At 32.8% G+C, this 13,662-nt stretch overlaps 5 protein-coding genes across 5 annotated transcripts; 2 read left to right on the forward strand and 3 right to left on the reverse strand.

The window, feature by feature from the left end:
* Nucleotides 1-326: 326 nt before the first annotated feature.
* LOC113514883 (histone H3.3A) lies at nucleotides 327-1,580 on the forward strand. The gene is made up of 3 exons (XM_026898975.3): nucleotides 327-485; nucleotides 652-939; nucleotides 1,031-1,580. The coding sequence occupies exons 2-3, from the start codon at nucleotides 658-660 to the stop codon at nucleotides 1,157-1,159; spliced, it is 411 nt and encodes a 136-aa protein (XP_026754776.2). The 5' UTR covers nucleotides 327-485; nucleotides 652-657; the 3' UTR covers nucleotides 1,160-1,580.
* A 1,840-nt stretch (nucleotides 1,581-3,420) lies between these two features.
* On the reverse strand, nucleotides 3,421-4,545 carry LOC113514881 (uncharacterized). The gene is made up of 2 exons (XM_026898972.3): nucleotides 4,520-4,545; nucleotides 3,421-3,799 (listed from the first exon to the last, which is right to left on the reverse strand). Exons 1-2 carry the CDS (start codon nucleotides 4,543-4,545, stop codon nucleotides 3,421-3,423), a joined length of 405 nt encoding a protein of 134 aa, XP_026754773.1.
* Nucleotides 3,660-7,634, reverse strand: LOC128199964 (uncharacterized). Its single transcript, XM_052903399.1, has 5 exons — nucleotides 7,425-7,634; nucleotides 7,003-7,205; nucleotides 5,796-6,061; nucleotides 5,579-5,716; nucleotides 3,660-3,799 (listed from the first exon to the last, which is right to left on the reverse strand). The coding sequence occupies exons 1-4, from the start codon at nucleotides 7,507-7,509 to the stop codon at nucleotides 5,653-5,655; spliced, it is 618 nt and encodes a 205-aa protein (XP_052759359.1). The 5' UTR covers nucleotides 7,510-7,634; the 3' UTR covers nucleotides 3,660-3,799; nucleotides 5,579-5,652.
* A 190-nt stretch (nucleotides 7,635-7,824) lies between these two features.
* Nucleotides 7,825-11,045, forward strand: LOC113523161 (UPF0193 protein EVG1 homolog). Its single transcript, XM_026909024.3, has 5 exons — nucleotides 7,825-8,078; nucleotides 8,805-8,991; nucleotides 9,571-9,731; nucleotides 10,270-10,503; nucleotides 10,612-11,045. The coding sequence occupies exons 1-5, from the start codon at nucleotides 7,955-7,957 to the stop codon at nucleotides 10,746-10,748; spliced, it is 843 nt and encodes a 280-aa protein (XP_026764825.2). The 5' UTR covers nucleotides 7,825-7,954; the 3' UTR covers nucleotides 10,749-11,045.
* Nucleotides 10,952-13,078, reverse strand: LOC113523159 (ATP-dependent DNA helicase Q1-like). The gene has a single exon (XM_026909023.3). The coding sequence runs from the start codon at nucleotides 12,975-12,977 to the stop codon at nucleotides 11,058-11,060; it is 1,920 nt and encodes a 639-aa protein (XP_026764824.2). The 5' UTR covers nucleotides 12,978-13,078; the 3' UTR covers nucleotides 10,952-11,057.
* Nucleotides 13,079-13,662: the final 584 nt, after the last annotated feature.

The raw sequence follows: 13,662 nt of genomic DNA on the forward strand, positions 1-13,662 counted from the left end.
TCATCTGCGTATTAATTATTACTTAGATTTCACAATAATCTATAAATCTTTTCAGGAAGGTATATTATCTATTGCAAATGTTATATTTTTTCGTACTTGAATACTTAATATGAAAGAAATAAAATGTAGTAGTATGTTAAATATAATGAGATTTCTAAATAAATAAAAATATCTACTCAATTAATTTTTTTTACATTTGTTATTTTTATTTTGTATTAATATTTGCAATGGCAACTCTAGTGAAAGGTTCTAGCCAATCAGAATGTAGAAAATTGAGATTTAATACACCAATGAGAATAGCTACATTATTCACCAATAACAAGCAAGAAAACTTGAGTTACGTATCCAATCAGAGCTGGGAATAGTAGCGTCTGTATTCACCCGCCATTCTCCCAGTCCGCCATTTTAAGCATATGATCATTGTTGTCTAGCTTGTACACAATTTGTGTTAAAAGTTGAAAAGTAATAACAAATTTCGTTAATAGGTGTGTGAAACCATACATATAACAGTATATTTTCTTTATAAATATAAAGTTTAAGTGCATGTGTACTTCAATTGTGATTTTCTTTAACAATAAAAATCGATGTCGAACCCCCCTTTCGCAATCGTTATTGTGTTGTTCTAAATATTAAATAAGAAATTGTTTTCAGTCAAAAATGGCACGTACCAAGCAAACTGCCCGTAAATCAACTGGAGGCAAAGCTCCCCGGAAACAATTGGCCACAAAAGCTGCGCGTAAATCAGCGGCCAGTACTGGCGGTGTCAAGAAACCCCATCGTTACCGCCCCGGTACCGTCGCTCTTCGTGAGATCCGTCGTTACCAGAAATCGACTGAGCTTCTGATCCGCAAGTTGCCGTTCCAGCGCCTGGTCAGAGAAATCGCCCAGGACTTCAAGACCGACTTGCGTTTCCAGAGCGCTGCTATAGGCGCTCTGCAGGTGGGCATTCTTTCCTATAATAATTTTTTTACTTCTTTTATTTTTTACATTCTTTATAGTACCTTACCTCTATATATTTACTACTTTGCAGGAAGCCAGCGAGGCCTACCTTGTCGGTCTCTTTGAAGACACCAACTTGTGCGCCATCCACGCCAAGCGAGTTACCATCATGCCCAAGGACATCCAACTTGCCCGTCGCATTCGTGGCGAGCGTGCTTAAGTTAGTCTTAGTGTATTTACTTTATTATAAATTATTTGTAATTCGAATAGTTATAAATTCCATAAACATTTTTTGTATGTCTCACATTTAATAACATTTTAATCATTATTGTAAGGAGGCAGAAGAACTGATTTTTTTTATCTTATTGTAAGTTTTTACTATGCATTTGCATAGGATGCTGTATGGAATGTGGTAGCAGACTGTGTTCATAATATTTTGTTACTGTAATTTGAAAACAGTGTCCCATGTAAGGACATAGTTTATTTCTATAGTTAGTGACTCCTAGTTTAAATAATGTCTAGGTAATTAGGCAGTTGTCAGCCAATGTCTTGTGTGAAGAATCTGTGCTTGGAGTAATTTGATGCACTCTAAATGATAAGTGTAATGAAAATTGGTGTTAAATAAATATAATTAGACCTTATTTTTTGTTTAATTTTTCTTCTGTGTGACTGAAGTATTATAAATATGTATATTATCATATGATAGTAGGAGAAGTAATCGAGTATAAAGATTTGAGTAGTTAATGTAAAAAATTTTTTTGAATGCAATCAGTATGATTCAGTAATACATAATTTTTATTTCATTAGCTGTTTAATAATACATATAATAAACATTCACTATTTTAATTGTACCACACGCTTAAGTGATGAGACTACATGGAGAATTTTAATTTTTATGATAGATGAAAAAGGAATGATAATAAAGTAGGTCAATTGGTCTATAGTGATAATTGATGATTGAATGATTATTTCCAGTAGTGTTTATGTAGAAGTTGACCTGACATTGTTAGTCCCCTTGCTGAATAGCAGGGATTGTTAATGTGGAGGTCAATCCACATTGTTAATAATAATTTCTATCAGTTTGATTTCTACTTGCCCTCCCAAAAAACCGTAACGGTTAATTCCTGGTGAGTTTGCTATGGACTGATTGTCTTCATCTTCACCTATCATTCATTGGTGCCCTGCCAGCATATACAAATAATGCAACAGGGGTTCATTATCATTCTAGCTTTTAAAAAAGTTCACTAATTAACAATTCATACTTTTGTTGTTTTTTTTATTTTTTATAATGGAATGGTAACTACGCCTGCGCTGATCAGTTAATCCATTATGATGAAAAATCTCCATCGCTTGAGAGAGAACCACAGGGAGGTCCAACTGTTAGGGTATATTGATACGAATAGGAGTGGTAATCCGCATTACTAACAATCCCTTCCCCCCTTATTTGTATTTAAAAAAAGTCATTTGAACATTCAAGGAAAATATGCAGTTAAGTAGGTTGATAATTATTAATGGTATTAAAAAAAATTACTCATTAAATGTCTTAGTACTCATTACACCATAATGACGTAATAAAATTAATGATTTACATATTTGATTTATAAGTAATCGTAACAAATTATGGAATATTCTAGTTAATAGGTATATTTGATTTTCATTAGTATTTAAGTAGGTTCATAATAATTAATGGTAGCATTAAAATATGACTCATTAAGTGTCTTAGCACTCATTACGTCATAATGACGTGTAAAATTAATGATTTACATATTTGATTTATAAGTGATAGTAACAAATTGCAGAAGTACATTTTCGTTAGTAGGTATATTTGATTTTCATTAAGTATTTAAGTAGGTTCATAATAGTTAATGGTTGCATTAAAATATGACTCATTAAATGTCTAAGCAATCATTACACCATAATGACGTAATAAAATTAATGACTTACATATTGGATATATAAGTAATCATAACAATTAACAGAATATTCTCGTCAGTGGGTATGCTTGATTTTCATTGCTCAACAAATTTTGATAAAACTTGTTAAGTACAAGAAACCTGGACACAAGTATATACCTATAGGCTATTTACCATGCATTAAGTGTGTTGAACTAACAGTGGAGAATATAAAACAACTTATTATCAACATACACTCCTAATTGTCTATAATATATAAGATGAAACATTCATCTTCTCTAATATTCTAAAGTCCATTCTGACCATGTCATAATTATTTTCCAAACTGTTGCATTACCCTCATAGAATAAGCTATTAATCTTTATACTTTGATATTATAGGATTAGGTTATTATACTACTATTTACTCAAAATTATTTTGCGTCAATTTAGTTAACAGCTGTAAAGGTGTTCTTTCTATGAAATTAAAGGACTGAATTGATAACAAATAATTTATTTAAAGTCTATGCTTTTTCTGTAGTTACTGTACAACACAAAACTATCTCCTTAATAATAATTATTATTATAATCTAAACAAGTTGTTTTGCCTCTAACACTTCTAATTCCTTAAGTCTCCTCTCTATATCCTCAACACTTTTACCATGTTCTTTATTGAATTTGTAAGACTGTATGAGTTGCTGCTTCTCAAGACCTTTGATTCTGTCATAAAGAGTTTTGTCGAATTCTTGATCTATATCACTTTCTTCTCTTAATATACAGAAATAAATAAGAAATACTGCAACACTACCTACAACGCTATATGGTTGGTACCAAGGCATATTTGCTATAGGCTTTCTGAAAACGGGTAATGCTGTTTTTCTTGCTGCAGCACTTGTTGTAAATTTGATTGGTTCATTTTCATTGATTTCAACTTTACTGCTGAAATTTCTGAGTGGGCGGAAATGTTTCCTGAAAATATAATATTATTAAGTTTGAATATGAACATGTTTGAGTATTTATTTTTTAAATTTTATAAATAGATTTAAATTTATTAGTTTATTATTAGACTGATAGTTTGCCATAACTTCACCAGATTCCATTTAGAAAACTTAAGAAGAAAAATATGTAAAATTTCCGACCCAAAATTATATAGCGTGCAGTCAGTCAAAATAATTTTTATATACATAATTTATAATCATAAATACATTCAAATAGCAGTTTGCTAGCTTGCGGTTTGTAAATCATCATCATTTCAGCCATTATTAGATTGTACACGACAATAAAATGTTCAAATTGTATATCTGTCAACAAAGGGAGAAGATTGTTATTATCTCCCAATAACTTATGGATTAGTTCAAAATTGAAATTATAGAATTTATTATATTACAGAAAATTGCTGCTTAGTTCGAAAAAACAATACCAATCAGGCGTAATCAATGTGTAATTGGTATGATCTAATATTGCATTAATCAGTAGAAATACAAAATTAGACTCTTAATTAAAGGCTTCTATTTAAAAAAAAGTACCTATTATGAAGTAATCGTTTTTAAACTAATATTTCTAATGAAACTGAATGGATACTAATAGGTAACATTTTTATAGGTTATTATATCAAAACTATAACAAATAAGCTCATTGAAGCCTAATAATACAGTCTTTATCTATACAAATATTATTTTGGATTGGTACCTGAGGAAATGAAAACTTCTATTCATTTCTGAGAAATTGCGATTTTGGTGAAATAAAATTGTTTTCTATTTTTTAATTTTGGATAAACCTATCAATCCATCAGTTTTTACTCAGTCAGCCATAGAGTAATTTATGTATAGAAGGTAAGCATAAGAACTAACCAATGTCTTCAATCTGAGGTCAACCGTCATAATCATGCTTTTTTTATGGATGATAATGGAATGGTACAGGAATCCCGTCTGTGCTATCGGTATACACTGGCGGAGAACTAGTAAGAGATGATAGGTGAAGATCAAAGCAAGTCAGTTAGCCTATCGTGACGAATTCTATAATAATTAACCACGATGATTTCCAGGGGGAACCGCGTGGAGTTCAATTTGATAAGATAAATTGCTAGCAATGGAGCTATTTGACCTCATTACTAACAATTTCTTCCCCCCCCCCCCCACCCCATGCCAGCTTGGTATACGGTTTAATAGCTTATTTTATGAGATAATAATGGAATGGCCTTTGCCTTTTGCGCTATAACTGAAAGTGAAAGCAGCTCAGTTAGCCCATTGTGAAGAATTTTACAAGAATTAATTGCAAGTTTCTAGGGGGAATCGCGTGGAAATTGATTTGACTGGGTATAATACTACCAATGAGGTCGCTAGTTTCCATTACAAATAATACCACTATAGAAATACTTTGTTATAGTTTTGACCCTATATCCTACAAACTGCAGTAAATATAATGTTCCTGTTTAATCGTGTACAAATCTTAATATAAAAAGGTAACTAGTATTCTCACATAACTAAACAAGAAAGCTTCAAATCGTTCAGCAGTGCAATAAATTAGACACACGAGTATAAAATTTAGTAGTCCTTTGTAGTTTTTTTCCTACTTAGCCTTACTAGGAGAACAAACTACAAAGAACAACAACAATATCGCTTTTTAACCACTTCAGTCGGATTTATTCAACACAGGTTATCAATGTCATATTTATGTGAAAAATGTATTTGCATTTTTATATTTTCCTTAACTAGCGACTATACTAACAGAGTAATAAAAATTACCTACCTAACATAGTTGTGTAAAAATATGGGGGTTCGAGAGACCTAAAAATATGTTCAACTTGTACGCTCCAATATCTTCTATGACTGTTGTCTCTGTAAGTTTTCTACCATTTCCGAAGAATATCGAAGTGCATTTTTAATTCTGTAAACAGTTACAAGTTGCATGATAATTGAGATGCAAATAAATGTAATAAATAATAGTGTGTAAAATAGGTAGATACCTTATAAATTCTTCCCCTTCATCCGGCTCCGCCATCAAACGCTTACGTTCTGAGATGGCCTTATCTCGTCTCTCTAGTGCCTTTTTCAGTTTATCTTCAATAATAGAATTCTCAACTGAATTCTCAGGTTTTTTAATGGGTTTCGGCGATAGGTCGGTCCATGTAGGCCTTATAAGCAGTGTCCAAACATCACATTTATCAGATGCATTTTGAACCTCATTGCATAGAGACGACCTTTGGTCCCAAACTTTAGAAATACCTTCATCCTGTATCAGAATAGTTATACATCCTGTTTTTATTATATCTATATATTTGAGTATTTCGTTTATTTTTATCACAAAACACAAATTACCTAAATTTATAACAGACTACCTTACTCCTCTTGGCTTTGCTATTAGTAGGATTATAATGTAGTTTTCATATCATGTTTATTTAAGATTATACGACAAGGGGGGCCTGGCTCCTTTAAAAAAGGCAGATATTACTCCTAAAAATGTCTTTGTCCATAATTGAAATAAATAACTTAAAGTTTCGTTCCTACCTAATCTTGGAGTGAGCACCAGACAATTCAAACCCTTAATTATTCTACGCAGGCATGCCTCCCCCCCCAAATCTTAAATTCGCGTATGGTGATTGTAATAAACTTCCAAATAACTTTACAAACTTTCACATTTATAATATAAATATAATTTCCTAATAGGTAAGTATCTATGTTATGTTATAAAAATATTTCATTTAGCTATTTAAATGTAAGTACCTTATATATTAACATAATTTTTTTTATGCAACTTAGAATGGCAAACAAGCTGACATGAGCAGTACCATGGACATAACAGAGTATACTGTTTCGCCCATGATACCCCCCATACGTTGCCACTCCTGAGGACTCAGGTGTTATTCTTCTGTACCTTGTAAATTTACTGCCATATGCCACCCTTCAAACCGAAACACAGCCATGCAAATACAAATGCTTCACGGTACAAATACGACGACTTTTGTATAGCGACGACAAGCAAACAACTTTTGTACAGTCTCCCTCTGGTAAATATAGTATATTTTATATATGTGTAAGTATATTTTTTATTTATCTATATTTATTCGTTTATATATGTAATTTTAACATGTATGTATATCAATAATTACTAGTACGAGTAGTCAGTAATCTAGTCAATAATTACTTATTAATAAATTATTGATTGTTACTTACTACTTTGTTTCTTAATTCTTCAAATTCTTTGAAACAGGCTTCCATTTGCATTGAGTACGCGTTTCTGCGAATTTTTTCTATCTCTAACTCACTTCGAAGATTATCTGTTCGTTTTAGAAGTTCCGCTTCTTCTTCTACAAATTTTTCATATTGCAAATTGGCTTCGCGGATCGCCCGATTTAAAGACGCTAAAGTTGTCTCGTCTAAATTCACATAAAAAAATATATTTATTATACTTTAAATATTTAATCTCATTAATAGGTAGACACTACTACAGTCAAAAAATTCTTCCCTAACAAAAGTACAAAATATAATACGAGATACTGTTGTTACGAGATATTCAAAACTTTTGGTTGTCTTTTTTATTTAGACAATTTACAATTGAAATCTACATTAAAGTTATTAGTAACGCAAGTACATACATTCGCGTATTTCTTTTAATTTTGCCTCCTTTTCTATTTCCTGGAGCTTAATTTTTCCAATGGTGGAAATGACTGAATTTTCCATAGTTGATATTCACATAAAGAGCTATAATGCTAACTTATCAAGTAGCTTAGTTAATTAGGTACCTAACTACCTTAGTTTAACTACATATGTAAGTGTTAAAAAAAGGCGGGAATCAAGGAATAACGAGCAATTATGGAATACTATAAACATAGATAAAGAACTATATTTAGCCTGAACTTCGATTATAATTTCTTAAAAGTAAATATATTTATCTATTTTCTGATGTATTGTTAACTTTAGAAACACGACGAATAAAATATTATATGAAAGTTAAATTCCACCTAAATATAAGCCCAATATCTTAATATTGAAATATAATATAGGCAATACGTTATTTTGTAATCTGTGACCGTTGCCCGGGCAATTTGAATACAAAGTAGGTAGGTAACTACATGGTTTTCGTATATTATAAACTTAATAAAAAAGCATTAAATAGATAATAAAAATGGAAAAACCAGATTCTCAAGGATTTGTTAATATAACGTGGCCCAGTAAAACAGTTCCCCATGGTGGTATATTTCATTCTAGAATTGTGGAACCTTCAGCTGACAAAGAACAATTATTAAAAGGTACCTATAAATATTAGAAATAAGATACGTCATATAACTTACTCATGTCATAGATATTAATTAATAATATTAATACAAAATTTACAATAATCACATTTCGTAGGGGATCAGAAATAATATAATATTTTCTATTACATAGTAACTACTATTACATTACTGTTTTACTAGCTTTTACTGGCGACTTCATCCGCATGACCGAAATATGTTTACTGACCGGCATAAAAAATAGCCAGTAACTTTCTTCATCTCATATACTACGTAGATATATACACAATTTCACAGAAATTGATCAAGCCGTTAAGGCGCTATAAGATAAACTCACTTTCACACTTAAAATATTTATATTACAGTTCTATTACGTAAATTATATTTTTTTAAATATATTGTATAATTAATCTGTACCATAAAATAATTTAATATTTTGTTCGTCAAATAAACCGACTTCGAAAAACTAGTTATTTATTTAAAAAGTAAACTACTGAACCGATTTTGATAAAATTTCTATGAGACCAATGTGAAAATATATCTTTTCAGATAAAAAACAGTTAGAGTTGTGAGGTAGCAAATAAAAAATAATTGTACCGTCTTGAGAACTTCTTTTTTTTGAAATCGGTTGAAAAAAAAGTCTGCATCTAAGTACAACGGCCTGCAACTTCCTGCAGCGCAGTGTCGAAACTTACAGCCTATACATATCACTAAAAATATCTTTCTCAATGCTGTTGACAGTGCTTTTGGAAGAATCTAAACTTACTATCGCCCAGCGACGAAAAAGTGCGTATACTCTAAGACAAGATGACCAGAAACCAGACCGTCAGCAGTCTATGCGAGAACAAATGCCGCTAGTGCGCCCGCGTACTTCCCGCCGACGCTCTCTCTCTACTATTAGAGAATCTGGGATTTTTGACATAGAGCCGTAAAAATTTGTTCTTACTTATTTAGGTTATCACAAAATATTCATTACTATAGGTTGTACAACCTATATATTTTTTCTTATTATTGGACAGCAATAGATTCTGGGTGATGTAATGATAACCCCGCCTGCGTTAAAAGTACACGCTGACGGGACATCAGTGAGAGATGAAAAGACAGGTCAGTTAGCCCTTTGTGATAAATTCACATGATGGTTTTCAGGGAAAAAAATTGTCAGGTCGACCTCCACATGATCCCCGGTGGAAACTATCGTGCTGAATCCCTGGTGTATACAACACGGCGGGCTAACTGATCTACCCTTTCATTCTCACCTATCATCCCTCTCTGGTGCCCCGCCGGTGTATACCGTCAGCGCAGGCGGGGTTACCATTTCATTATCATCCATTAAAAAATGCCCGTAAGATGTGTTTGTCATAATGTGTAAATATCTAATATGAAATATCCAAAAAAAAGAATGAAACTATTCAGCTCACTTCGTGTCTTAGGGACTAGTTACGTATATGTAAACTTATAACTTGACATATGTGTTTACACATTTATTACAATTATGTTTCATATCCAGATATTGTCCATTAAAACGCGGTGAAGATCGGGAGAGGTTAAAGGAGAAATTGGCAAATTTCATGGAGCACGGTGAAGCACCAGTGCAACAACTGCCTCCTGCGCCTCGACCCGTGAAAGTAACTCCCAAGTTACCCACCAATAAAGAAAAATGGAACGATCGTAAGTCTCTTTTAAAGCCACAAAAAACCTCTTTGTTTTTTTTTTATTGCAAATTAGAATGGCAAACAAGCTGACCGCCCGCCTGATGGAAAGTGGTAACCGTCGCCTATAGACATGAGCACCAGAGTATACTACCTCATCCATGATACCACCTCATGCGTTTTTATTCCTCTGTACCCTGTAAATTCACTGTCATATCCCACCCTTCAAACCGAAACACAGCCATGAAAACAAATGCTTCACGGTTGAAACACGAATGGGACAGAGGAACCCACACAAACGACTTTTGTACAAAGACTACCCCTGGTAATAGTTGGATTAGCCTGGGATAGTATCTCATCGTTCTACACTACCTATCAAAGAAAATATACAATTACATACAGACAGTTATTTATACGTTCTAAAAGGAAGAAAGCTTCTAAATATCCTATTGAAATGTTTTTTATTAATAATAATAACAATAAGTGCCACAAATCGCACCAATTGACAACACGAAGAATCACGCAACAAATATTTTAAATAAACTCATTTCTTTCAGTCGTTACCCAAATTCGGGAGCGGACTGAGTGGCTTACTGAAATGGAGTATCTGGGTGAGGCGGGACCACATAGGGATATTATAAACGATCAGATAGCAGAAAGGATGCGTGCCCTGGATGCCTTAAACTTGGACGAATGTATCACCAACAGATCTACTGATTCAGGATTCAGTACAGTGAGAAGCAGGGAGAAACAAATGAGTGCTAGAAGTAACGGAAGTGTGGCAAAATCTGGTAAGTGGAATAAATCAGGGATAAAATAACTGGAGTGTTCCCACTTATTCGCTAACCTACCTTGTGAGGTAGACGGCAGGATGATACATAATTTGCTTTTATTTGCAGTGTCCTCAACACATTCTATTAAGCTGTCAAAGAAGGCCGGGCAATCTTCGGCAGTAAGACGTAAACCTATTGAAGAAAATATTTCAGCATATGGACAATTATCCCCACTACAGTACTCGCCAAGGCGTCGCGTATAACAATAGTGTAGGGAAAACTTTGCTAATTATCTTTTAAATTTTATAAATCCTTGCACATATATTAGTATAATATATTTACAGGAACATTTACATTTTATACTTATATATTTAACTTAGAAATTACTGTATGTTATGCTCATGAGTGTATATTTTTTATGTGCAATAAATCTTCATTATTTTACTATTATTATTATTTACAGGAAATTATAGTAAACTCACACCTACCAACATTTTCTGTTCTAAATAACATAATATGAATATGAAAATTATATTTTAAATAAAGCATTTTTGTGTGATCATTTTATTATTTTAATCATCATCATCTGATTCTATAATCATTGTTTTTGATTTTTTTGGTTTAGTTTCACTATTAGTATCTTTTAATTTCCTTTTCTTCGTTTCATTTTCATCATCAGATACTATTACTGTTGCCACATTATGATCCTTCGGAGCCGGGGATGTAAATTCAAAAGATGAGTATTTTCTCACTGGCATGCATAATACAAAATCCTTATCTTCTATTAAATCCATATTGGGTCCTTTCTTTATGTAACTTATTGTAGAATATGCAGTGTAATGAAAATCTTCAACTAGATAATTTTCAATTAATAAATAAGCTATCACATCTTCACCTATACTTCGTGAAAAATTTGGCTCCTTGCCCTTATGCCTTAAACTTACACTCCCTTTTAGAAACCATGCATCCAGCAATTTTTGTGCTGTTAACTTAGTGTCTATCTTTTCTGCATTGTCTATGATACTGGCTAGTGTTTTACAATGTGTTTCAAGATTTATTTCTTTGGTGTTATTGTTAGGGTTACTACATACATCACACATTTTATTGCAATCTGTATTACCCCAATCCTCATCAAAATGTACGGCTATCAATTGCCTTCTACACAATGTTCCATTAAGGCAGTATTTAATCATGCCATACAAATGTTCTAAACTTCCAATTGAGGAGAACACCATGGTGCTTACTTTAAAGATGTCTTGCATTCTATATAATGTCACACACTCAGCTCTCAGACCATCCCGACCTGCTCTACCACTCTCCTGGTAGTAGTTCTCCATAGACTTACTTATTGTGTGATGTATTACAAATCTAACATCAGGTTTATCTATACCCATTCCAAACGCTACTGTTGCTACAATAGCTTGATAATACTTGTCATGCCACTTTGTATGAACATTTGATCTAGATGCTGCTTCCATATTTGCATGATAACACCCAACTTTTAGACCTCTTTTACGTAATCCATCAGCTATATCTTCAGAGTCTTTAATACTGTGAGTATATATTATGCCACTTTCTCCTTTGTATCTGTACTTCAGGAGTTTCTCTAGAATTGTTAAGCAGTTATCTTGGGATGATGGCTTCTCTAATATTTTATAGTATAAATTAGGACGATTAAAAGTAGATTTAATTACTAAGCATCCAGGAATATTCAGTATTTTCTGAACATCGCTCAATACATGTGCAGTGGCAGTGGCAGTCAATCCTAGAATAGGTACATTTGGAAACATATTTGATAATATACCAAGATATTTATAATCAGGCCTAAAATCATGCCCCCACTGTGAGCAACAGTGCACTTCATCTATAGCAATCCTTTGCAATCGGCCATCAGCATAGCATTTCTGTAAATTGGACATAAATCTTTTGCTTTTGGCTAGTCTCTCAGGCGTCACGTACAGTAATTGAACAGGGGCATTTTTGTCCTTCAAAATATTTAAGGCGATAGAGGTTTCCTCTTTTGAAGATGTACTAGTCATGAGTTTTGCTGGAATGTTCTTTTTAGTTAGAGATCTCACTTGATCCTCCATTAATGATACAAGGGGTGAAATTACGAGCGTAAGGCCAGGTTTAACCAAGGCCGGCAGCTGGTAACACAAACTTTTGCCGGCACCAGTAGGCATAACAACAATTGCATGTTGACCTGACAAAGTTGAATTTATCGCACTTAACTGTTTGGGTCGAAATGTTCTTATTTTAAATACATCCTGTAAGATCTCCTTTACTTTATTTGACCATTCGTATTGTGTTCCAGCCCAGTCTACACTGGCCAAGCTGTCTGATTTTAATTTGTTTATAGCATTCTTCAGCGCGGTTTTCTTCTCGTGTAATTTACGCTGCTTGTCCTTCCATTTAGCTATTTCAATTTCTACATTGGTTAATTCCTTTTCTACAGTCTTTATTTCTGTCTCTAATTCTTCAACTGAGCCCATTATAATAGAACTCTTTAAAACAATTTAATAGATATAAATAAAAAATTGAAAATTATTTAAACTTTAATCATTCATCCAGAATCTAATGAATGAATGTAAGCAATAAGCGAAAAAAGTCTGTCAAAGTGAATGAAATGAACATTCAAAGTTTGAAACAGTTTTATATGACCATCATACACGACCAAGGTTTGAAGCAAGCACATTGTGAAATCCAGTTTTTAATCTTGCTACGTACTTACTAAATAATAGTATAATGTACTTATATTATTATTACATAGTTTTTATGATAGATATTTTTTTTGCAATAATGGGATTTTTTTGTAGATGAATGATAATAGAGTGGCAGTCCTGTCTGCGTTACGAATAGTTCACTGGTACATAGTCAATGTATTCCAATAGTAAAAACAGCGTTATTTCATCATGAGTATTTCATCAGGTGTTGTTTATATATGGTCAGCAGACCTTGAGAGTATAGTATAGTGGCGCCTGGGGGTTTTGAGGGGGAGATTGTTAAAAAATTGTTTTGTTCGTAGGCACCTGTCCAAGGGCACCGTGTAGAGGTCGACCTGTTAATATACATTACTAGCAGCAATGAGCTATAACTTCTTATCTGTATATATAAAAAAGTCGGATAGTTACACCATTTATAACTCCAGACTGAACAGATTTTGATGATCTATGATTT

This window comes from Galleria mellonella, unplaced genomic scaffold (assembly GCF_026898425.1).
Source record: "Galleria mellonella isolate WM207_F2 unplaced genomic scaffold, CSIRO_AGI_GalMel_v1 utg139, whole genome shotgun sequence".
NCBI lineage: Eukaryota > Metazoa > Arthropoda > Insecta > Lepidoptera > Pyralidae > Galleria > Galleria mellonella.

What these genes read in the sequence shown, in the direction of transcription:
- LOC113514883 (XM_026898975.3), top strand. Translation starts at nt 658, where the DNA reads ATGGCACGTACCAAGCAAACTGCCCGTAAATCAACTGGAGGCAAAGCT. An exon ending in CTGCTATAGGCGCTCTGCAG is followed by an intron (nt 940 to 1,030) that starts GTGGGCATTCTT and finishes ACTACTTTGCAG; the next exon opens with GAAGCCAGCGAGGCCTACCT.
- LOC113514881 (XM_026898972.3), bottom strand. Translation starts at nt 4,545, where the DNA reads ATGAATAGAAGTTTTCATTTCCTCAG. An exon ending in AGAAGTTTTCATTTCCTCAG is followed by an intron (nt 3,800 to 4,519) that starts GTACCAATCCAA and finishes TTATATTTTCAG; the next exon opens with GAAACATTTCCGCCCACTCA.
- LOC128199964 (XM_052903399.1), bottom strand. Translation starts at nt 7,509, where the DNA reads ATGGAAAATTCAGTCATTTCCACCATTGGAAAAATTAAGCTCCAGGAA. An exon ending in AAGAATTAAGAAACAAAGTA is followed by an intron (nt 6,062 to 7,002) that starts GTAAGTAACAAT and finishes ATTCTGATACAG; the next exon opens with GATGAAGGTATTTCTAAAGT. An exon ending in GAAGGGGAAGAATTTATAAG is followed by an intron (nt 5,717 to 5,795) that starts GTATCTACCTAT and finishes AACTGTTTACAG; the next exon opens with AATTAAAAATGCACTTCGAT.
- LOC113523161 (XM_026909024.3), top strand. Translation starts at nt 7,955, where the DNA reads ATGGAAAAACCAGATTCTCAAGGATTTGTTAATATAACGTGGCCCAGT. An exon ending in CAAAGAACAATTATTAAAAG is followed by an intron (nt 8,079 to 8,804) that starts GTACCTATAAAT and finishes TGCTGTTGACAG; the next exon opens with TGCTTTTGGAAGAATCTAAA. An exon ending in CGGAAGTGTGGCAAAATCTG is followed by an intron (nt 10,504 to 10,611) that starts GTAAGTGGAATA and finishes TTTTATTTGCAG; the next exon opens with TGTCCTCAACACATTCTATT.
- LOC113523159 (XM_026909023.3), bottom strand. Translation starts at nt 12,977, where the DNA reads ATGGGCTCAGTTGAAGAATTAGAGACAGAAATAAAGACTGTAGAAAAG.